This window comes from Pollachius pollachius (genome assembly GCF_949987615.1).
Source record: "Pollachius pollachius genome assembly, chromosome: 12".
NCBI classification, from domain to species: domain Eukaryota; kingdom Metazoa; phylum Chordata; class Actinopteri; order Gadiformes; family Gadidae; genus Pollachius; species Pollachius pollachius.
Genome location: NC_136945.1, coordinates 23037346 through 23059626, shown reverse-complemented (window position 1 = coordinate 23059626; position 22281 = coordinate 23037346). Strand labels below are relative to the sequence as shown.

Here is a 22281-nt window from a genome sequence, read left to right as displayed (position 1 = left end):
TACATGCTACACACTACATTCAAACACAAATATGCAGGCTACGTATGCTAACATAGATGGATACACGCACACACAAACACATAGAACACACACGGCCAGAGGCACACACATAAAGATAGATTAGAGACACGCCCCAGACAGATACACATAAACAAACACACACACACACACACACACACACACACACACACACACACACACACACACACACAGACACACGAAAGCGCGGCAGCCTCCGTTCGCGGCGCGGCGCCCTGTCCCACGCTCAGCCTGCCATCATCCATACGTTGGATGAACAACGACAACACAAACTATTTTTACCGCCGTGGCCCAGCTCCTTCTCCGAGCACCACCGGCAATAAACACACACACACGCCGATCTCCTCCGAGTCTGAGCGGACCGCCGGCCCACCGACGCCAGCGCCCGAGGTCAACCCCCAGACTGGGCGCCTCGTCCGGGCCACGGCGGCGTGCCGCTGGTTCTTCCAGCGTTGAGAAGAGAGAGAGAGGGGGGAGAGAGGGAGAGAGGGAGAGAGAGAGAGGGAGAGGGAGAGTGAGAGAGAGAGAGGGAGAGAGGGAGAGAGAGGGAGAGGGAGAGAGGGACAGAGGGAGAGGGAGAGAGAGAGAGGGAGAGAGAGAGAGAGAGGGAGAGGGAGAGAGAGAGGGAGAGGGAGAGATTTTGTTCCTATTCTGTTCTTCATTGCACTGTAACTTTTATCTTCTTACACTATTTTTTTGTTTTGTTTTTTGCATTGTCAAGGAGAGCTTGGGATACAAAAATGTCATTGCCAGCTGACTGCTTTGCCTGTTATTTTGTGCATTTGACAAATAAAAGAACTTGAACTTGAACTAAGAGGAGAATCTTTGTTTTTGGGTCTGTTTTGGGAATAACATCCCCCTTAATCAACGAAATGCACATGCGTGTGCGTGTGTGTATGTGGGGAGAGAGACAGAGAGATACTCTCGGTGTGTGATGGAGAGGCTGAGGTTTTAAATGCAGCACTGTATCTGCAGAGGGAGCTGGCAGGCTGTCTCTTTGTGTGTGCCAGCCGGTGTGAAGCACTTCTCACTCACACGGTTATCTGTGCTCCTAGACTGACTGAGAGAGTCGGGAGACAAAGAATGAATATTTCATTGGGCGATTATATATGAGCCGCGCAGGAAGGCGTCTGCTTTTCTGCAGCGTCACCGTGACCCTAACCCAATGGGGTTTGGAGCAGAGACGCCGAGACCGGCCGAATTCACCTCATCTCCAGAGAAAGGCAAGGACTGATGGGGAGAGGGAGAGAGAGAGAGAGAGAGAGAGAGAGAGAGAGAGAGAGAGAGAGAGAGAGAGAGAGAGAGAGAGAGAGAGAGAGAGAGAGATAGAGAGAGTGAGAGAGAGAGAAAGAACGACAGATAGAGCAGAAGAGGAAACAAGACATAGGGGTAGACGGAATAATAGAGAGTGAGAAAGTGAGAGCGAGAGCAAGCCCATAAAGCAGAACAGAAGAGTGTTTTGTGCTGTAAGAGGAGATAGCTCTCTCTCTCTCCCCCTCCCTCTCCCTCTCTCTCTCTCCCCTCCCTCTCCCTCTCTCTCTCTCTCCCCCTCCCTCTCCCTCTCTCTCTTTCCCCCTCTCTCTCTCTCTCCCTCCCTCTCCCTCTCTCTCTCTCTCTCTCTCTCTCTCTCTCTCCTCCTAATTCTTCTTATTCAGAGTGCTGGTGGAGATGTGTGCGGCCAGGCAGCGACTCAACAGGTGATGGGGGGCCGCGTGGCGCCATTAGGCCCCTGTCTGGCTCATCATAATGGACATCATAACTAGCGGATCATTTCTGTAGATAAAAAAATGCTCCTACCTTAAATTGATAGATAAGTGACATAAATTATATGTTTATGCAGCCCTTATTCAGAGGGGTGTGTGTGTGTGTGTGCGTGTGTGTGTGTGACTGCTGGGAGGTGAAATGTCCTCAGAGTCCTCATTCCTCATTCCTAAAGGTTAGCATGTGTGTTAGTGTGTGTGTATGTGTGTGTGTGCGTGCGTGCGTGCATGTATGTGTACGGAGCATTAGGTCACCTTGCCGAGCAGAGAGACACACCCAGCATCGGACAAGTGTGTAGTTGTATGTGTGTAGTTGTATGTGTGTAGTTGTATGTATGTACAGTGGGGCAAAAAGTATTTAGTCAGCCACCAATTGTGCAAGTTCTCCCACTTAAAAAGACAAGAGAGGCCTGTAATTTTCATCATAGGTATACCTCAGCTTTGAGAGACAAAATGAAAAAAAAAAATCCAGAAAATCACATTGTCTGATTTTTTAAGAATTTATTTGCAAATTATGGTGGAAAATAAGTATTTGGTCAATAACAAAAGGTCATCTCAATACTTTGTTATATGCCCTTTGTTGGCAATGACAGAGGTCAAACGTTTTCTGTAAGTCTTTACAAGGTTTTCACACACTGCTGCTGGTATTTTGGCCCATTCCTCCATGCAGATCTCCTCTAGAGCAGTGATGTTTTTGGGCCTTCGCTGGGCAACACGGACTTTCAACTCCCTCCAAAGATTTTCTATGGGGTTGAGATCTGGAGACTGGCTAGGCCACTCCAGGACCTTGAAATGCTTGTTATGAAGCCACTCCGTTGCCCGGGCGGTGTGTTTGGGGTCATTGTCATGCTGAAAGACCCAGCCACGTTTCATCTTCAGTGCCCTTGCTGATGGAAGGAGGTTTTCACTCAAAATCTCATGATACATGGCCCCATTCATTCTTTCCGTCACACGGATCAGACGTCCTGGTCCCTTGGCAGAAAAACAGCCCCAAAGCATGATGTTTCCACCCCCATGCTTCACTGTAGGTATGGTGTTCTTTGGATGCAACTCAGCATTCTTTCTCCTCCAAACATGACGAGTTGAGTTTTTACCAAAAAGTTATATTTTGGTTTCATCTGACCATATGACATTCTCCCAATCCTGTTCTGGATCATCCAAATGCTCTCTAGCAAACTTCAAACGGGCCCGGACATACACTGGCTTTAGCAGGGGGACACGTCTGGCACTGCAGGATTTGAGTCCCTGGCGGCGTAGTGTGTTAGTGATGGTAGCCTTTGATACTTTGGTCCCAGCTCTCTGGAGGTCATTCACTAGGTCCCCCCGTGTGGTTCTGGGATTTTTGTTCACCGTTCTTGTGATCATTTTGACCCCACAGGGTGAGATTTTGCGTGGAGCCCCAGATTGAGGGAGATTATCAGTGGTCTTGTATGTATTCCATTTCCTAATAATTGCTCCCACAGTTGATTTCTTCACACCAAGCTGCTTACCTATTGCAGATTCAGACTTCCCAGCCTGGTGCAGGTCTACAATTGTGTTTCTGGTGTCCTTTGACAGCTCTTTGGTCTTGGCCATAGTGGAGTTTGGAGTGTGACTGTTTGAGGTTGTGGACAGGTGTCTTTTATACTGATAAGGAGTTCAAACAGGTGCCATTAATACAGGTAAACAGCCTCTTAAAGAAGAAGAAGTTACAGGTCTGTGACAGCCAGAAATCTTGCTGGTTTGTAGGTGACCAAATACTTATTTTCCACCATAATTTGCAAATAAATTCTTAAAAAATCAGACAGACAATGTGATTTTCTGGATTTTTTTTTTTCATTTTGTCTCTCATAGCTGAGGTTTACCTATGATGAAAATTACAGGCCTCTCTCGTCTTTTTAAGTGGGAGAACTTGCACAATTGGTGGCTGACTAAATACTTTTTTGCCCCACTGTATGTGTATGTGTATCTGTATGCTGCTTATCTCCGTGCATGTGGGCAAGTGTCTCCCATCACCTTGATGAGCAGAAGTCAGCTGACACTGTGTGTGTGCGTGTGTGTGTGTTTTGTGTGTGGTGTGTATGTGTATGTATGTGCGTGGTGTGTCTGTGTGTGTGTGTGTGTGTGTGTGTGTGTGTGTGTGTGTGGTTTGTGTGTATGTGTGTGTGTGGTATGTATATGTTCATCCATCCATGCATGTTTTCCAGGTACGTCCCTTCACTGAACAGAAGGTCCCCGACGCCACGCGTGGTGCAGCTGAACCCAACCCCCTCTCTCCAGAGGGGGCAACGCACCGGGTGAGTGCATCCAAGGCATGCATAGGGCCCATGGACGGAGCACATGCATGTGTCCCGTGCATGTGTCCCGTGCGTGTGTCCCATTCATGTGTCCCGTGCGTGTGTCCCATTCATGTGTCCCGTGCGTGTGTCCCATTCATGTGTCCCGTGCGTGTGTCCCATGTGTGTCCTGTCCACACGTGTCGTGTGTGTTGTTGACGACGTGTGTCCCGTGCGTATGTACCGTGTCCTGTGTGTGTCCCGTGTGTGTGTGTGTGTGTCCCGTGCCTTGTGTACACGTGTCGTGTCCAGTGTCCCATGCGTGTGTCCCATACCCGGTGCGTGTACCCCGCGCCCCGTTCCCCGTGCCCTGTTCCCCGTGCCCCGTGCCCCGTGCCCCGCGCCCCGTTCCCCGCGCCCCGTGCCCCACGCCCCGTTCCCCGTACCCCGTGCCCCGTGCCCCGTTCCCCGCGCCCCGTGCCCCGCGCCCCGTGCCCCGTGCCCCGTGCCCCGCGCCCCGTGCCCCGCGCCCCGTGCCCCGTTCCCCGCGCCCCGTGCCCCGCGCCCCGTGCCCCGTTCCCCGCGCCCCGTGCCCCGTGCCCCGCGCCCCGTTCCCCGTGCCCCGCGCCCCGTTCCCCGTGCCCCGTTCCCCGTGCCCCGCGCCCCGTTCCCCGTGCCCCGCGCCCCGTTCCCCGCGCCCCGTGCCCCGTGCCCCGCGCCCCGTTCCCCGTGCCCCGCGCCCCGTTCCCCGTGCCCCGCGCCCCGTGCCCCGCGCCCCGTTCCCCGCGCCCCGCGCCCCGTTCCCCGCGCCCCGCGCCCCGTTCCCCGCGCCCTCACCTTGCTGAGCAGCCGGTCGCCCACGCTGCGGGCCAGCTGCTGGGTCTCGGCCACCTGGTCGGCCTGCCTCTTCTGCTCGTTGAGCTTCTCGGCCAGCGTCTCCAGCTCCGTGAGCGCCAGCTGCAGAGGCAGCCGGTCCACGTGGCCCCGGGGCGTGTTCTTCAGCATGTCCTGCAGCGCCGCCATGCAGCCGGGGGCGTAGGGTTAGCCGTCGTACAGTAGTACACAGTGAGCCTACCTGCGCTAGCACGTTAACCTAGCTGCACTAGCACGTTAGCCTACCTGCACTAGCAGCATTAGCCTACCTGCACTAGCACCATTAGCCTAACTGCAGTAGCAGCAGTAGCCTAGCTGCACTAGCAGCATTAGCCTACCTGAACAAGCACCATTAGCCTAGCTGCACTAGCAGCATTAGCCTACCTGCACTAGCAGCATTAGCCGTCCTGCCATGCTAGTGTTAGCCTAGCTGCAATAGCACGCCAGCCTTCCTGCTGTGCTAGTGTTAGCCTTTCTGCAGTAGCAGTGCTAGCCTGCTCCCCACTGTGTGACACAGCGTCAAGGATTACAAAGTCAACTTTTACTTTGACGCTGCCCGTTCCCCTCTGGGGTGAGCTTTTACCTCACGTGAAAAGAGAAGGAAACATTCGTCATTGACAAGGTTTCCTGTGGAGTAGTAAGAATCCAGATTAAGGTTAACACAGCATGAAAGGGACTTTTACTTTGACACTTGTGGGTCACCTCTGGGAGGGGAAGGTGAGTCGCCCTTTAACTGAGTAAACATGCAGAGACAAAGCAGCAGGCTGTTGCATCAATGCACCGGCGCTCCATTGGTTTATCGTCAGGGTTCTTGTGGTATTTACTTAAACGCACAACAATCCACACTCTTGCGTCACTTCTGTCCTTGAAACGTGAGCACACACTTTGTTTATCGTACCTGCCACACTTGTGAATTTAAAAAATAAGTGAATTGAGGGCATATTGCCAGTGAATCGTAAAACATGATAATAATATGGGGAAACAACTCAAGAATCTGATTGGACAGCGCAGAAAAGAGATGAGACACAGTGAGAAATAGTGCGAAATAGCACAGTGAGAAAAAAGTAGATTTGGGTTTAACAATGTGCTCAGTCCCTGAGGCTTTATATTAAGACTCCTTAAATGACAGCCTCTCACTTTAATAGACTCTGAGTACGGGTGAGGAGTTCAGGTTCTGACTGCAGAACAGTTTGATATTGAACATGTTGTCTCTGTTGTTCTCACGAATAAACACCATTGATTGTTCGTGTCGGAAATAGTCAAAGGGTTATTCGGTGTATCAAAGTACTTGGTGCACCCTGATTGTTTAAATAGACATTTTTGTTTTCTTTATTAACAATTAAACAATGAAACAAGCAACGAGTTCTGTCTAACAGCCTAACCCGAGGGCATTCAGTAAGACACCATAACCCCTAAATTCCCCATGGCCTGTGTCTGAATGCTGCAAGTCACTTTGGATACAAGTGTCTGCTCCGCGACTAAACATCGAAACAGTAGCTAGACTAAACAGAGAAAACACATACAGGATGGGTCAATTATAAACATTACCCATGTACGTAGAGGACAATGTATGCATCCTCACCTGCCATGCTTTAGACCAGGTGAAGGCCTACTGAACCCTGGCCCTCTGCAGGCCAGATGAAGGCCTACTGAACCCTGGCCCTCTGCAGGCCAGATGAAGGCCTACTGAACCATGGCCCTCTACAGGCCAGATGAAGGCCTACTGAACCCTGGCCCTCTGCAGGCCAGATGAAGGCCTACTGAACTACAGCCATGCTTTAGACAAGATAAAGGCCTACTCCACCTGAACCATAGCCCTCTACAGGCCAGAGGAAGGCCTACTGAACCATGGCCCTCTACAGGCCAGATGAAGGCCTACTGAACCCTGGCCCTCTACAGGCCAGATGAAGGCCTACTCCACCTGAACCATGGCCCTCTACAGGCCAGATGAAGGCCTACTGAACCCTGGCCCTCTACAGGCCAGATGAAGGCCTACTGAACCATGGCCCTCTGCAGGCCAGAGGAAGGCCTACTGAACCCTGGCCCTCTGCAGGCCAGATGAAGGCCTACTGAACCCTGGCCCTCTGCAGGCCAGAGGAAGGCCTACTGAACCATGGCCCTCTGCAGGCCAGATGAAGGCCTACTCCACCTGAACCCTGGCCCTCTGCAGGCCAGATGAAGGCCTACTCCACCTGAACCTTGGCCCTCTACAGGCCAGATGAAGGCCTACTCCACCTGAACCATGGCCCTCTGCAGGCCTCTCCGCCCCTCTACCAGACCAGTGTCCTGTAACTGCTGCTCCCCACTCCACTAAGCTCTCAGTGTTGCACTTCAGATGCACCTTGTGCCGCTGAGGCTGGGTTCCCTGTAATAGATGATTTAATAGGGCTCCCCTCCCCGAAGAGCGGTGAGTGAGGCGAGGGGGAAAGGCTGATTCATATTCATAACTTATCTCTCAGATTCATGGATAATCGATGCTTACTGAGGGGTGAAATGAGCTGGTTCCAGACCAAATCTTTTGTAGTGAATGGAGAGGAGTTCATCATGTACCGATGTAAAGCCAGCAGCATCGTGAAAACGATGAGCACAGCAAGTCTGGGCCGGCGAGGCTGGGCTCCCTGGACGGCCCTATACCAGTACAATGTCTTCTAGGACAGTGGTAGTAGAATGGGGGGACGCATACCCCTAGGGGTACTGCAGGGGTACTGCAGGTGGCACTTAATAATAAAATAACAATAATTTACTTTAGAATTTATTCAAAGCAATTTTCCCTGAGCCTATGAACTGGGGGTGGAGGAGCCTATGAACTGGAGGAGGGGGAGGAGCCTATGAACTGGAGGAGGAGCTTACCTGGAGCAGCAGTATAAACTGGGGGAGGGGGAGGAGCCTATGAACTGGGGGAGGAGCCTACCTGCAGCAGTATGAACTGGAGGAGGAGGAGCCTATGAACTGGAGGAGGAGCCTATGAGTTGAAGGAGGAGCCTACCTGCAGCAGCAGGATGAACTGGGGGAGGAGGAGCCTATGAACTGGAGGAGGAGGAGCCTATGAACTGGAGGAGGAGGAGCCTATGCGTTGAAGGAGGAGCCTACCTGCAGCAGCAGGATGAACTGGGGGAGGAGGAGCCTATGAACTGGAGGAGGAGGAGCCTATGAACTGGAGGAGGAGGAGCCTATGCGTTGAAGGAGGAGCCTACCTGCAGCAGCAGGATGAACTGGGGGAGGAGGAGCCTATGAACTGGAGGAGGAGGAGCCTATGAACTGGAGGAGGAGGAGCCTATGCGTTGAAGGAGGAGCCTACCTGCAGCAGCAGGATGAACTGGGGGAAGCGCTGGATGGGCTTCACCATGAGGCCGTAGAGCGTGATGCGGTCCACACTGGAGGCCTGCTTCCTCTGCACAGCGGGGGGGAGAGGAAGGAGGTCAGATCAGACTCAGGAGTGGTGGTGCCCTCCCCGCCAGAGCCCACCTGGCCCAGCGTGGAGGGGCTGCGGGCCGCAGAGGAGGGCTCCGCGGGTCAGGGAGCTCCTTCGCCGCTGGAGGGCCAGGGAGCGGCCAGCGAAGTCGGGGGGGGCAGACCGCCGTGGGCGAGAGGTCAGCACCGAGGGCGGCCAATCAAAGGGCCGCATTCTGAGGACCAGAGAGGGCTGCTCATAGCGGACTGAGAGGGGTCGCGGATACGTTTGACTAACAGTATCGTAGACGAGGGTATGAAGGTTGTTTCCGGGTCATTGGATTCTGCACTTTTGTTTGTTTTTCATGCGTGTTCTGTAAATGTATAGTGTAGTGTGTACATTATATAATGTTGTTGTGCATTGATAATCCATAAAACAGTGAACAAGAAATAAAAGGATGCATGCAATGTTTTTCTCCTCTTTCTCGTAAAAATAATAAAAACAAAAGGTCTGGTACACCACCCTAACTCCACAATAGAGAGATAGAGAAATATATAGTTTTTAAATTGTTTTCAACGCTAGCAACCTCTAGCTCCTAGAAGTATTTTGCCATGTATTTAAACTACAAGGGCTCCATTAGAATAGCGACGTCATTTAGTTATTTGGCGGCGTTCTCCAAGTGAATAAATCCACCGTCTCCTGACTCACTGGACCGACACTTCACTAAACCTCGTGTTGATGAATCTATCAGTCACTGGACTATGAAATCACCTGAATACAGGACGCATGAACAAGAATGCAGGAATCAGAGGATTAATATTTTCAATAGAAGAGGTGGAAGTGTTTGTTGGTGGAGTCAAAACGATGTTCTGCTAAAGGTTACCTATGAAAGAACAAGCCACAGCTCATATTCTCCAACATAAGATTTATATCATCCACAAATCGGCATGCATGATTCCAACCACAATGAACATTTAAGTATTTACTTTAATCCAAAGCATCATGTTTTGAAGAATGAGCCAGGTGGAGGCCAGGGTCTCTTTAGCTCAAGTAGGCCGACCAGCAGACCACGCTCAAGGGGGCTCCATCCTCTTTAGTTGTTAGTATGTTAGCGGATGAGTTTCCCACCATCGAATCAAAAGGTTTCATTTACCTTCAAGAACTCCAGGAACGAAGGTTTGGAGATGCAGGCCTTCTTGATGAGAGCCATGGCATTGGTGAAGTTGTTCACGTAGTCGCTGTACACGTCAAGTACCATGGACTTGGAGAACTGTGAGAAGACAAACAGAATATAATACGATGTACTTGAAAAAAAAGATCACTGAAAAGGTCCCCTGCCTCTTCAAACATGAGTTAGCAGGCACAACATTGGAATGTAATTGACTCATCTGGTAATTCAATTTAATACATGTGTGTGCGTGTGTGTCGGTTTGCATGTGTGTGCGTGCGTTTGTACGTCTCTGCGTGCGTGTGTTATGGAGCCTTTTTCAATTAAACCCAAGGTAGACTTGACACAAACTGAATCCAAAGTGTTTTCAGATTGCAAATAGGAATTAAAGCCCTTTGTTCGGCAGACCCTGCCTTCCAAACAAGCATTAGCGAAGCAGCAGGTGACAAACACAATCTGAACAAAAGAGAAAACGTCTCCCGAACCTCCATCACCTCTTCCCTTGCAGAGAGATCTAATAATGATGGATCTATGTGAGGAGGAGGAGAAGGAGGAGGAGGAGGAGGAGGAGGAGGAGAGGAGGAGGAGGTTGGGTGGTGAATAGGAGGTGGGGAAGAAGGAGAAGGAGGTGGGGAGGTAGGAGGACAGGAGGAGGAGGAGGAGGAAGGGTCAAATAGTGTTGAAGGAGGGGCAGGAGGAGTGTGAAGGGGCAGTGGTTGAAATGAGGAGAAATTAGGTGTTGGGAGGACGAAGACGGGAGGAGGAGGATACAGAGGTGGAGGGATGGACGTGTGGCGGCTGAAAGGGGGGGGGAAGAGGAGTAGGAAGCGGTGCATGAAGAAAAGGAGGGGGGATGGAGGCTTTCAGAGAATATCAATGGGTCACCTTAATGACCAGGAGAGTGCGAAGGGGGGGATCAAAAAGTCCCTCTAATGGAGAAATAATGAGCCAGCCGCATGGAGGGACGCACACGCACACACACACACGCACACACACGCACACACACACACACACACACACACACACACACACACACACACGCCTCTTGGGAAAGAGGCGAAAGCCCATACATGACACGAGGCGGGGAGGCGTGAGGCCACTTGTGGAAACACGCCAGTCCCCGGGGGGGGGCCCGCGGCGGTGATGGTGTTGTTTACTCCGGCAGTAATTGACTCCATGTTTGGGGTAAACTATGCAGTGTTTGCTCCATCTCAGAGCTGTAGCTCATTAGGACGCCATGAAGGGGGGGGGGGGGGGGGGCTCCCCCCCACTCCGGGGGGACACCTCCCTGATTGGTGCACAGCCACTGGTAGCAACGGCAAACAAACACACTACACGCATGTGGACTTACACATACACACGCAACCACAAAACATAACACATGTTCATGCAGGCAGGCGCGCACACACACAAAGGGACTTACACAAGTCTGTCCTCAGGCCTTGACACACATACAGCAGTAACACAAAAAAAAAAATCCAATTTGTCATTTCTCCTCTCCTTATTCCACCCGAGCCAGGAGGACCCCCGACTGCAACTCACACACACACGAACACGCACGCACACTTACCGAGGCAACAAATAAGTCTCCAATCTTTTCGCTGGAGTCCCACTCGGCCACGCGGGAGGCCAGGGCGATCTGGAACATGGAGTGGCACTGGGTGATCTCTCGCAGGCGGTAGAAAATGGGCCGGATCTTCCTGGGGCTCAGGACGCGGGGCTCCGCCTCCAACAGCGGCCGGTGGTACTCCTGTGTGGACACGGCGAGAAAGACCCTTTAAACATCTGTGTGTGTGTGTGTCTGTGGGTCTGTGTTTGGTGTCTGTGTCTCTGTGTGTGTGTGTGTGTGTGTGTGTCTGTGGGTCTGTGTCTGGTGTCTGTGTGTCTGTGTCTGTGTGTGGTGTGTCTGTGTGTGGTTTGTGTGTGTCTGTGGGTCTGTGTCTGTGTGTGGTATGTCTGTGGCTGTGTCTGTGGGTCTGTGTCTGTGTGTCTGTGTCTGTGTGTCTGGTGTCTGTGTGTCTGTGTGTCTGTGTCTGTGTGACTGTGTGTCTGTGTGTGGTGTGTCTGTGTGTCTGTGTGTCTGTGTGTCTGTGTCTGTGCGTCTGTGTGTGGTGTGTCTGTGTCTATGTGTGTGTGTGTCCGTGTCTGTGCGTCTGTGTCTGTGTGTCTGTGTGTCTATGTGTGTGTGTGTCTGTATCTGTTGTCTGTGTCTGTGTCTGTGACGGTGTGTCTGTATGTGGTGTCTGTGTCTGTGTGTCTGTGTCTGTCTGTGTGTCTGTGTGCGTCTGTTCATGTGGCTGTGTGTGAATCTCTAGGCAGGATTTTCTGCCGGAATGAAAATGACTGGTTTCTGTCTGGTGAAAGCAGTGCGGCGAAACCCATTAAACAACCCTTTCACCTTTCCCTGGAAGTGCTGTAGACCTGCCAGCTCCAGGGGGATGTTCACAATGACTTTCAGCACTAAATTCAACCCTTGTGCCCTTTTGTAAAAGGGAGCTTTTCTTGTGTCAGCACGGTGTTTGCGGTATAATAATGTTGTTACATGACAAATATATCAGCACTTTTTTGGAAACTAGCAGGTATATCAGCTGGATGTGACTTGACAACTACTTCATGTTTCTAACATATCAATCATCTTCATCACATGACCTGCCAACAATTGTAAGCTCCAATTTTCAATTGGAAAATTTTCAATTGGAGCTTACTCAGATTAGATGTTAGGCAGCCAATGCCTGAGGAAAGGGGGCTGGACAACTGATAACTACAAGCCAATACGCAGCAAGAGACTCATTCAAATAAAACAAATAAACAATCTTCTTTAGGTGTGTGAAAATGTGTTCTAGAAAAAGATTGTGCAAGAAAAGCTAGTCTCTGATGTGAGAGATAACTGAAAAGGTAATCATATACAAAGTGAAGTAGCCCAAACTGTATAAATATGAATATTTCTTGTCATTAGGGGTTAACATTCAATCAGGGAACAGAATTACATGTCATTTTCTTTGTTTGGCACACAGTTTATTCAAAGCCCCTTAAAAGGTAGAAAAGAATAGTAGACTAGTTCCATCGCTCCAAAGCTTCAAAACCTTGGTTGGCGTCGGGTTTGTTCCAAGGGCAATATCTTCATATATCGTAAAAGTTTTGTGAAAGCGGTAGATAAAAGCGGAAACGGGAGCAGGCCGTTCCCATAACAACAGACGAAGAGCATGCTAATGGTCTCCGCATCCTAAATGCATTTGTTTTTGTGCTTATTCCTGCTGGAATATAAATTCATCAAGGTAACAAAAGAATAATCCGACACAGCTGTGCGGTAATGACAGACATGTCCTCCATCATCACGCCCAAACAAGCAGGCTGCCCTCAATCTCATTTTATGTTCTCTTCCTGAGACACGACACCAAATCCACCAACTCAGCTCAGCTGGACCCTCGGACGAAAAAGACGAAATAAAAGAAAAACACCAAAGAATCACACACACGCACGCACACAAACCCACGCCAATGCTGTCAGTCCACCATGAAGGTGTTTAATGGGGACATGACTGGAAGATGTGGTGGTTGTGGGTGGCTGGCGGTGGTTTACTGCGCAGAAGGCATTTGCCGACTGCGGCTGAAAGCCCCTGTATCCTGTCAGCATGAGATAGTTTCCATCTCTGCCTGAAAGTGGAACTCCATTTCAGTCCGTCTCGGCGCTGTCTGCGGTGACGCTGACATTACACCACCTGAGTAGAGCTATCCTCGCCGAGGGCGGTTCTGCTCGCTGAGACCAGACCGCGCGAGGCAGGCTGACTGCGCACTGTCAGGCCAGAGCTGAAGAGTTGAGGTCGTTCAGGGATCGACCAGATTTATTATTCTGCCTCCATTGCGGTGTAAGTTTCCCCCCCACCCAACCCCACCATCTATAATCTCGTCCTTCAAACGCGCCTTGACAGTAGGAAGACTACAGCTGGAAACCAGGGGACGGCTTTGAAAATGGGAGAAGATTTCTTTTGTTTTACGTAATAACTTTTCCTGGCAAACAAGAAACAGCTGCCGCGGAACAAAGCTTGGGGAACGTTTTGATGAAAGTGCTGTGAAATGCTGAATGCTAGTGTAAACTAGTGTTGTTTTCCAGAGGGCGGGGTTGTTGGACCCCAACTGTGCAGCCCTGCCACCTCGGTAACGCGGATGAAAATCGATTCAGAAAAGATGGTTTCAGCAAAGCAGATTGTGTCGGCCTTTCATTTGGTTTTAGGATCGTTTTTTTTGACAGTAGCTGGTGGAAAAGGATGAACGGAAATCCGCTATGCAGGCAGGACACATCTCTACTGATCATGGAGTGTCAATGCCTTTGGAGTTCATGGCACTCGACAAGACAATCCCAAAACGTTCCGAAGCCAACGAGAGGGCACCCTCCCTGATTGACAGCTCGAGTTCAAACAGCAGAGGTGGGGCAAACTATCTTTCATGATAAAAAAAGGAATCATAATCGTATTCACGCCTTTTCATATTCACACATAATCTGCAACTCTGCAAGTCCGAAAGAGACCCAATTCGACCCAAAGTCGCCCGGGCGGTTAAATGCATCAGCGCAGCTGCTGAGCAATTCGTTACAGGTGTTAAATGACCTATTACAGTTGTAAAATAACCTGTCATGGGTGTTAAATGAGCTGTTGTAGTTGTTAAAGTGGCATACTCTTGTCTAAAAGTTACCCGGTATGACACCAGCGTTTAGCACCGTATTAAACCGCACCGAGCTGTTCTGTCCCGACTGTTTGCGAGCGCCGCTCCACCGCAGTAATGTGATGGATATGGCTGCTGCAGCCCTCATCCAGAGCCGCTTAAACGATGAAGATGATTGCATGTGGCAGAGGAAGGATGGTGGTGGGCTGGGGGGGTGGTGGAGGAAGAGGTGGAGGGCCAAGGATGTGGTGGTAATAGGGAGGAGAGGAGGAGGGGGGGGTGAGGAGAGGATGCAAGATTATCGCTCGTGGCAGAGGAAGGGTGACGGAGTTCGGTGGAGGCAGAGGGAGGTGCCTGGGGATGGGGGGGCGCAGGAAGCCACGGATGGAGGATGATTGCTCGTGGCAGAGGAAGGGTGGGGGAGGCTGGTGGGTGAGGGGGAGGGAGAGGGGGAGGGGGTGAGGCTGTAGATAGGATGCAGATCTTACGTGGCAGAACATGGTCTGGGGGGGGGCGGTGGAGTGGGAGGAGCTAGCGCCGAGGTCGGGGGGTTCGAGGCCCGGCTGAAAGGGGCAGTGCGGGGGGCTCACCTGCATGATCCTGCGGAGGGACTCCAGGTAGCTGCGCTCGCTCTGGATGATGGAGCCCAGGATGTGGCGGCGGACGACCTACAGGAGGGACGCAGAGAGGGGAGACTGGTCACAGTGGGGAGAGAGGGGAGAGAGGGGAGAGAGGGGAGACTGGGGAGAGAGGAGAGAGAGGGGAGAGAGAGGAGAGAGGGGAGAGAGGGGAGACTGGTCACAGTGGGGAGAGAGGGGAGAGAGGGGAGAGAGGGGAGAGTGGGGAGAGAGGGGAGAGAGGGGAGACTGGTCACAGTGGGGAGAGAGGGGAGAGAGGGGAGAGAGGGGAGAGTGGGGAGAGAGGGGAGAGAGGAGAGAGAGGGGAGAGAGGGGAGAGAGGGGAGAGTGGGGAGAGTGGGGAGAGAGGGGTGAGAGGGGAGAGAGGGGAGAGAGGGGAGACTGGTCACAGTGGGGAGAGAGGGGAGAGAGGGGAGACTGGTCACAGTGGGGAGAGAGGGGAGAGAGGGGAGAGATGGGAGACTGGTCACAGTGGGGAGAGAGGGGAGAGAGGGGAGAGAGGGGAGAGTGGGGAGAGAGGGGAGACTGGGGAGAGAGGAGAGAGAGGGGAGAGAGGGGAGAGAGGGGAGAGTGGGGAGAGAGGGGAGACTGGGGAGAGAGGAGAGAGAGGGGAGAGAGGGGAGACTGGTCACAGTGGGGAGAGAGGGGAGAGAGGGGAGAGAGGGGAGAGTGGGGAGAGAGGGGAGAGAGGGGAGACTGGTCACAGTGGGGAGAGAGGGGAGAGAGGGGAGAGAGGGGAGAGTGGGGAGAGAGGGGAGAGAGGAGAGAGAGGGGAGAGAGGGGAGAGAGGGGAGAGTGGGGAGAGTGGGGAGAGAGGGGTGAGAGGGGAGAGAGGGGAGAGAGGGGAGACTGGTCACAGTGGGGAGAGAGGGGAGAGAGGGGAGAGATGGGAGACTGGTCACAGTGGGGAGAGAGGGGAGAGAGGGGAGAGAGGGGAGAGTGGGGAGAGAGGGGAGACTGGGGAGAGAGGAGAGAGAGGGGAGAGAGGGGAGAGAGGGGAGAGTGGGGAGAGAGGGGAGACTGGGGAGAGAGGAGAGAGAGGGGAGAGAGGGGAGACTGGTCACAGTGGGGAGAGAGGGGAGAGAGGGGAGAGAGGTAGGAGAGGGGAGAGTGGGGAGAGAGGGGAGACTGGGGAGAGAGGAGAGAGAGGGGAGAGAGGGGAGACTGGTCACAGTGGGGAGAGAGGGGAGAGAGGGGAGAGAGGGGAGAGAGGGGAGACTGGTCACAGTGGGGAGAGAGGGGAGAGAGGGGAGAGAGGAGAGAGAGGGGAGAGAGGGGAGAGAGGGGAGAGAGGAGAGAGAGGGGAGAGTGGAGAGAGAGGGGAGAGAGGGGAGAGAGGGGAGAGAGGACGAGAGATGGGAGACTGGTCACAGTGGGGAGACTGGGGAGAGAGGGGAGAGAGGGGAGAGTGGGGAGAGTGGGGAGAGTGGGGAGAGAGGGGAGAGAGGGGAGAGTGGGGAGACTGGTCACAGTGGGGAGAGAGGGGAGAGAGGGGAGAGTGGGGAGAGAGGGGAGAGTGGGGAGAGAGGGGAGAGAGGGGAGAGAGGGGAGACTGGTCACAGTGGGGAGACTGGGGAGAGAGGGGAGAGAGGGGAGAGAGGGGAGAGTGGGGAGAGAGGGGAGAGAGGGGAGAGAGGGGAGAGAGGGGAGAGAGGGGAGACTGGTCACAGTGGGGAGAGAGGGGAGAGAGGGGAGAGAGGGGAGAGAGGAGAGAGAGGGGAGAGAGGGGAGAGAGGGGAGAGAGGGGAGACTGGTCACAGTGGGGAGAGAGGGGAGAGAGGGGAGACTGGTCACAGTGGGGAGACTGGGGAGAGAGGGGAGAGAGGAGAGAGAGGGGAGAGAGGGGAGAGAGGGGAGAGTGGGGAGAGTGGGGAGAGAGGGGAGAGAGGGGAGAGAGGGGAGAGAGGGGAGACTGGTCACAGTGGGGAGAGAGGGGAGAGAGGGGAGAGAGGGGAGACTGGTCACAGTGGGGAGACTGGGGAGAGAGGGGAGAGAGGGGAGAGAGGGGAGAGAGGGGAGACTGGGGAGAGAGGGGAGAGAGGGGAGAGAGGGGAGAGAGGGGAGACTGGGGAGAGAGGGGAGAGAGGGGAGAGAGGGGAGAGTGGGGAGAGTGGGGAGAGAGGGGAGAGAGGGGAGAGAGGGGAGACTGGTCACAGTGGGGAGAGAGGGGAGAGAGGGGAGACTGGTCACAGTGGGGAGACTGGGGAGAGAGGGGAGAGAGGGGAGAGAGGGGAGACTGGGGAGAGAGAGGAGAGAGGGGAGAGAGGGGAGAGAGGGGAGAGAGGGGAGAGTGGGGAGAGAGGGGAGAGTGGGGAGAGTGGGGAGAGAGGGGAGAGAGGGGAGAGTGGGGAGACTGGGGAGAGAGGGGAGAGAGGGGAGAGAGGGGAGAGGGGAGAGAGGGGAGAGAAGGGAGAGAGGGGAGACTGGGGAGAGAGGGGAGAGTGGTCACAGTGGGGAGAGCGGGGAGAGTGGGGAGAGAGGGGAGAGAGGGGAGAGAGGGGAGAGTGGGGAGAGTGGTCACAGTGGGGAGACTGGGGAGAGAGGGGAGAGAGGGGAGAGAGGGGAGAGAGGGGAGAGTGGACACAGTGGGGAGAGTGGGGAGAGTGGGGAGAGAGGGGAGAGTGGGGAGAGAGGGGAGAGTGGGGAGAGTGGGGAGAGAGGGGAGAGAGGGGAGAGTGGGGAGAGTGGGGAGAGAGGGGAGAGAGGGGAGACTGGGGAGAGGGGAGAGAGGGGAGAGAGGGGAGACTGGGGAGAGAGGGGAGAGAGGGGAGAGTGGGGAGAGTGGGGAGAGAGGGGAGAGAGGGGAGAGTGGCGAGAGTGGGGAGAGAGGGGAGAGAGGGGAGAGAGGGGAGAGTGGGGAGAGAGGGGAGAGAGGGGAGAGAGGGGAGAGTGGGGAGAGAGGGGAGACTGGGGAGAGAGGGGAGAGTGGGGAGAGTGGTCACAGTGGGGAGACTGGGGAGAGAGGGGAGAGAGGGGAGAGTGGGGAGAGAGGGGAGAGTGGGGAGAGAGGGGAGAGGGGAGAGAGGGGAGAGAGGGGAGAGAGGGGAGAGAGGGGAGAGAGGGGAGAGTGGGGAGAGAGGGGAGAGAGGGTAGAGAGGGGAGAGAGGGGAGAGAGGGGAGAGTGGGGAGAGTGGTCACAGTGGGGAGAGAGGGGAGAGTGGGGAGAGAGGGGAGAGTGGGGAGATAGGGGAGAGAGGGGAGAGTGGGGAGAGTGGGGAGAGAGGGGAGAGAGGGGAGAGAGGGGAGAGAGGGGAGACTGGTCACAGTGGGGAGACTGGGGAGAGTGAGGAGAGAGGGGAGAGTGGGGAGAGAGGGGAGAGAGGGGAGAGTGGGGAGACTGGGGAGAGTGGGGAGAGTGGGGAGAGAGGGGAGAGTGGTCACAGTGGGGAGACTGGGGAGAGAGGGGAGAGAGGGGAGAGTGGGGAGAGTGGGGAGAGAGGGGAGAGAGGGGAGAGAGGGGAGAGAGGGGAGAGAGGGGAGAGAGGGGAGAGTGGGGAGAGAGGGGAGAGAGGGGAGAGAGGGGAGAGTGGGGAGAGTGGGGAGAGAGGGGAGAGTGGGGAGAGAGGGGAGAGTGGGGAGAGTGGGGAGAGTGGGGAGAGAGGGGAGAGTGGGGAGAGAGGGGAGAGAGGGGAGAGTGGGGAGAGTGGGGAGAGAGGGGAGAGTGGGGAGAGTGGGGAGAGAGGGGAGAGTGGGGAGAGTGGGGAGAGAGGGGAGAGAGGGGAGAGTGGGGAGAGAGGGGAGAGAGGGGAGAGTGGGGAGAGTGGGGAGAGAGGGGAGAGAGGGGAGAGTGGGCATTGAGAGGAGGGGGGGGGCTGACGGACAGCTCTGTAATTACACCCTTTTCACACAAAGAGAGTGAACGGGGTAAAAGGAAAACCAAACTAACACACACACACACACACACACACACACACACACACACACACACACACACACACACACACACACACAGCGGTGCTCTGTGAATGGGGCTCTGTTGATTGGTCGGTTTGTTTCAGATGCGGCCGTCTCTCCCACAATGGGAACAGAGGGAGAGAGTCTATAGAAGCTGGACGCACTACACTTAAAGGTAATTGAGGCCTGCATTGGAGGAATTACGCCTCTCAAACCCAGAATTAATGTCGCAGTATGAATGGGAATAATACAATTATTACATGATCAGAGACGTGTAATTATGTTTGTGGTAACCTCCTTGTTGTTGGTTATTAGGGCTGAGCTCCGTCACTGATACTTGATCCCCTTATTTTGTGGGATTTTCAGATACGATAAATATTGTAATGGATTACATGTATATAGAAAAACAAGTTAAGATTAGATTATTAAATATCTTCAATACTGCAACTCCAACTACTCAGGCGTCTGAACAGCGACTTTAATGAAGGTCAACAGCTGAATCAGACAACGACACTCAGACGTGGGATTAGGAATGACAGCCTGAGGACTGCAGTCTACCTGTCAGCCTCCTTCAGCACGATGCCCCCACCCCTCTCTACCTGTCATCCCCAACTACTGTACTCACAAAGTAGTCAGCTCAACTTTTATCCAAAAGATCTCAGCCTAACCTGTGAGTTCAACTCATCCATATCTCCTCTTTGTGAAGTATCCTTCTAGTCCTAGCTCAAAGGTCGTAGGTTTACCCTCAGACCTGAGTCACCATGTGGCCGTATCGCTCCTTAGGAAACCATGACAACCCAATGCCATCATTGTAGTGCTCCATTCCATCTCCCAGCCAGGGAGCCTTTCCAACGCATTCTGATGGGAGTCATCAGGGTGCTAGAGGTCTATGGGGGGGGATCTGATGGGAGTCATCAGGGTGCTAGAGGTCTATGGGGGGGGGGGATCTGATGGGAGTCATCAGGGTGCTAGAGGTCTATGGGGGGGGGGGATCTGATGGGAGTCATCAGGGTGCTAGAGGTCTATGGGGGGGGGGGGGATCTGATGGGAGTCATCAGGGTGCTAGAGGTCTATGGGGGGGGATCTGATGGGAGTCATCAGGGTGCTAGAGGTCTATGGGGGGGGGGGATCTGATGGGAGTCATCAGGGTGCTAGAGGTCTATGGGGGGGGGGGATCTGATGGGAGTCATCAGGGTGCTAGAGGTCTATGGGGGGGGATCTGATGGGAGTCATCAGGGTGCTAGAGGTCTATGGGGGGGATCTGATGGGAGTCATCAGGGTGCTAGAGGTCTATGGGGGGGGATCTGATGGGAGTCATCAGGGTGCTAGAGGTCTATGGGGGGGGGGGATCTGATGGGAGTCATCAGGGTGCTAGAGGTCTATGGGGGGGGATCTGATGGGAGTCATCAGGGTGCTAGAGGTCTATGGGGGGGATCTGATGGGAGTCATCAGGGTGCTAGAGGTCTATGGGGGGGGGGGATCTGATGGGAGTCATCAGGGTGCTAGAGGTCTATGGGGGGGGATCTGATGGGAGTCATCAGGGTGCTAGAGGTCTATGGGGGGGATCTGATGGGAGTCATCAGGGTGCTAGAGGTCTATGGGGGGGGATCTGATGGGAGTCATCAGGGTGCTAGAGGTCTATGGGGGGGGGGGATCTGATGGGAGTCATCAGGGTGCTAGAGGTCTATGGGGGGGGATCTGATGGGAGTCATCAGGGTGCTAGAGGTCTATGGGGGGGATCTGATGGGAGTCATCAGGGTGCTAGAGGTCTATGGGGGGGGATCTGATGGGAGTCATCAGGGTGCTAGAGGTCTATGGGGGGGATCTGATGGGAGTCATCAGGGTGCTAGAGGTCTATGGGGGGGGGGGATCTGATGGGAGTCATCAGGGTGCTAGAGGTCTATGGGGGGGGATCTGATGGGAGTCATCAGGGTGCTAGAGGTCTATGGGGGGGGGGGGGGATCTGATGGGAGTCATCAGGGTGCTAGAGGTCTATGGGGGGGGGGGATCTGATGGGAGTCATCAGGGTGCTAGAGGTCTATGGGGGGGATCTGATGGGAGCCATCAGGGTGGGGGGGGGGGGTACCTGCTGGCTGGACAGTCCGTCCGGCATGGGGCTGAGTATGGGTGGGGGGTGCCTGACCTCCGACACGGCCACCTCCAGGTACCCTGCATCGTCCTCCGGGTCCTCTGCACACAGCGGGGGGGCAGGATGAGAGGGGGCAGCGGTGGAGAGACATAGGGTCACAGAGAGAGAGAGAGAGGGGGGGAGAGAGAGAGAGAGAGAGAGAGAGAGAGAGAGAGAGCGAGAGAGAGAGAGCAAGGCAACCTTCAGACATTCCACCGCACCGTGGCAGACCCACAGCTGCACTTATTATTACCTTTAAGATATGACGAGGCTCAGGAGAGGAGCAAGACAAGGAGATGAGAGAGGAGAGGAGATGAGAGGGACGGAGAGAGGAGCCTTTCAAAACAATCCACGTTGAAGGAGGCGCCGCGTCAGCGTCTGAACACACCTCGCATCTCCGAGAGTACAAAGACACATTCAGAAGAAAGAGCTTCCCCGATTCCCTCCTCCTCCACCACAAAAGGCCCGATACAACAAGCCTGTTCCAATTAAAGCCCTTGGAACCTTCACACACGTTCGGTGGTGGAATGAAAAAGGCAGAATAGGGGAAACAAATAGAAAAGCGAATACAGTGTTGATTTTCCCCCCGAACAAACTCTAAAAACAGCGAACACCAGCCCCTTTAGCTCGCTGCCGCGATAGCCGGGAGATTTGTTTGCAACTGATAAGCGTAGTTTATATAAGGCAGCTTCTCGACGCTCCATTAGGGCTGGTTAATCTCGCTCTCGCCATTGTCGCGCTAAGACGCCAGCTAGCCGCTTCGTAGCTTTAAAATATAAATAAATAAAGGCGCCTTTTCTCCAACCGTCAAAATCTTCACTTGACCACCGTGTCCGTCTCTAATCTGCGAGGAACCAGATCCACTTATCCTGGCAGCCTTTCTAAGGGAAAAGGCTGAGAGCTATAATCGTTGAGATCTGCCTTCCCCACAATGCTTTCATTACGATCCTGAGCTTAGAGAAAGGGGAAGAAGGTAATGAGGCCCTCTTGTTGCTTCGTTTGGCTTAACTAGCGTCAAACACACTGAAACCCCTCCCAGCGAATTCATGGAACTCAAACAAAGGGGTCTCAGAAGCCGTTAAGAACCAACATAGCTTCCACTAGGTCTCAGTGAAACAAAGTGAAACTCTGGCCACCAAGTGAACCAGGTCGATGTCAGGTCAATACAGCAGAAAACAAACCCTGTATATCTATATATATATATATATATCAGACATTCTGCACACATCCTACCTGCGTGATCCTTCTTCTGGAGGAACGACACCTTCCTCATTACGGCCATCCGGGTCTTCTCCAGCCCATCCTTGGTTCCACTCTTGGCCGCCTTCATGAACTGCTGAACCTGCTCGTTGAAGCCCACAACAGCAGCAACAGAGGGCAGAAGAACCAGCGTTACCCTGGGCCGAGGGGGGAGACGCGCCGGGGCTGCCAACAGTTCCAATCCTTCATCCTCCCTGGCTCCTCCAGAGCGTGTCAC

At 53.9% G+C, this 22281-nt stretch overlaps 1 protein-coding gene across 2 annotated transcripts in view; it reads right to left on the bottom strand.

Moving 5' to 3' along the window:
- Positions 1-22281, bottom strand: part of arhgef10la (Rho guanine nucleotide exchange factor (GEF) 10-like a) — a gene marked incomplete at its 3' end in the record, with an annotated part of 127037 nt that overhangs the window by 78935 nt on the left and 25821 nt on the right. For both annotated transcript variants that reach the window (XM_079748439.1, XM_079748440.1), the window contains 7 exons: positions 22038-22146; positions 20763-20866; positions 14735-14812; positions 11057-11236; positions 9472-9588; positions 8226-8318; positions 4892-5062 (listed from right to left, as the gene is read on the bottom strand). In XM_079748439.1, the coding sequence (XP_079604565.1) occupies positions 4892-5062; positions 8226-8318; positions 9472-9588; positions 11057-11236; positions 14735-14812; positions 20763-20866; positions 22038-22146 (852 nt within the window). The remainder of the gene's footprint in view (positions 1-4891; positions 5063-8225; positions 8319-9471; positions 9589-11056; positions 11237-14734; positions 14813-20762; positions 20867-22037; positions 22147-22281) is intronic.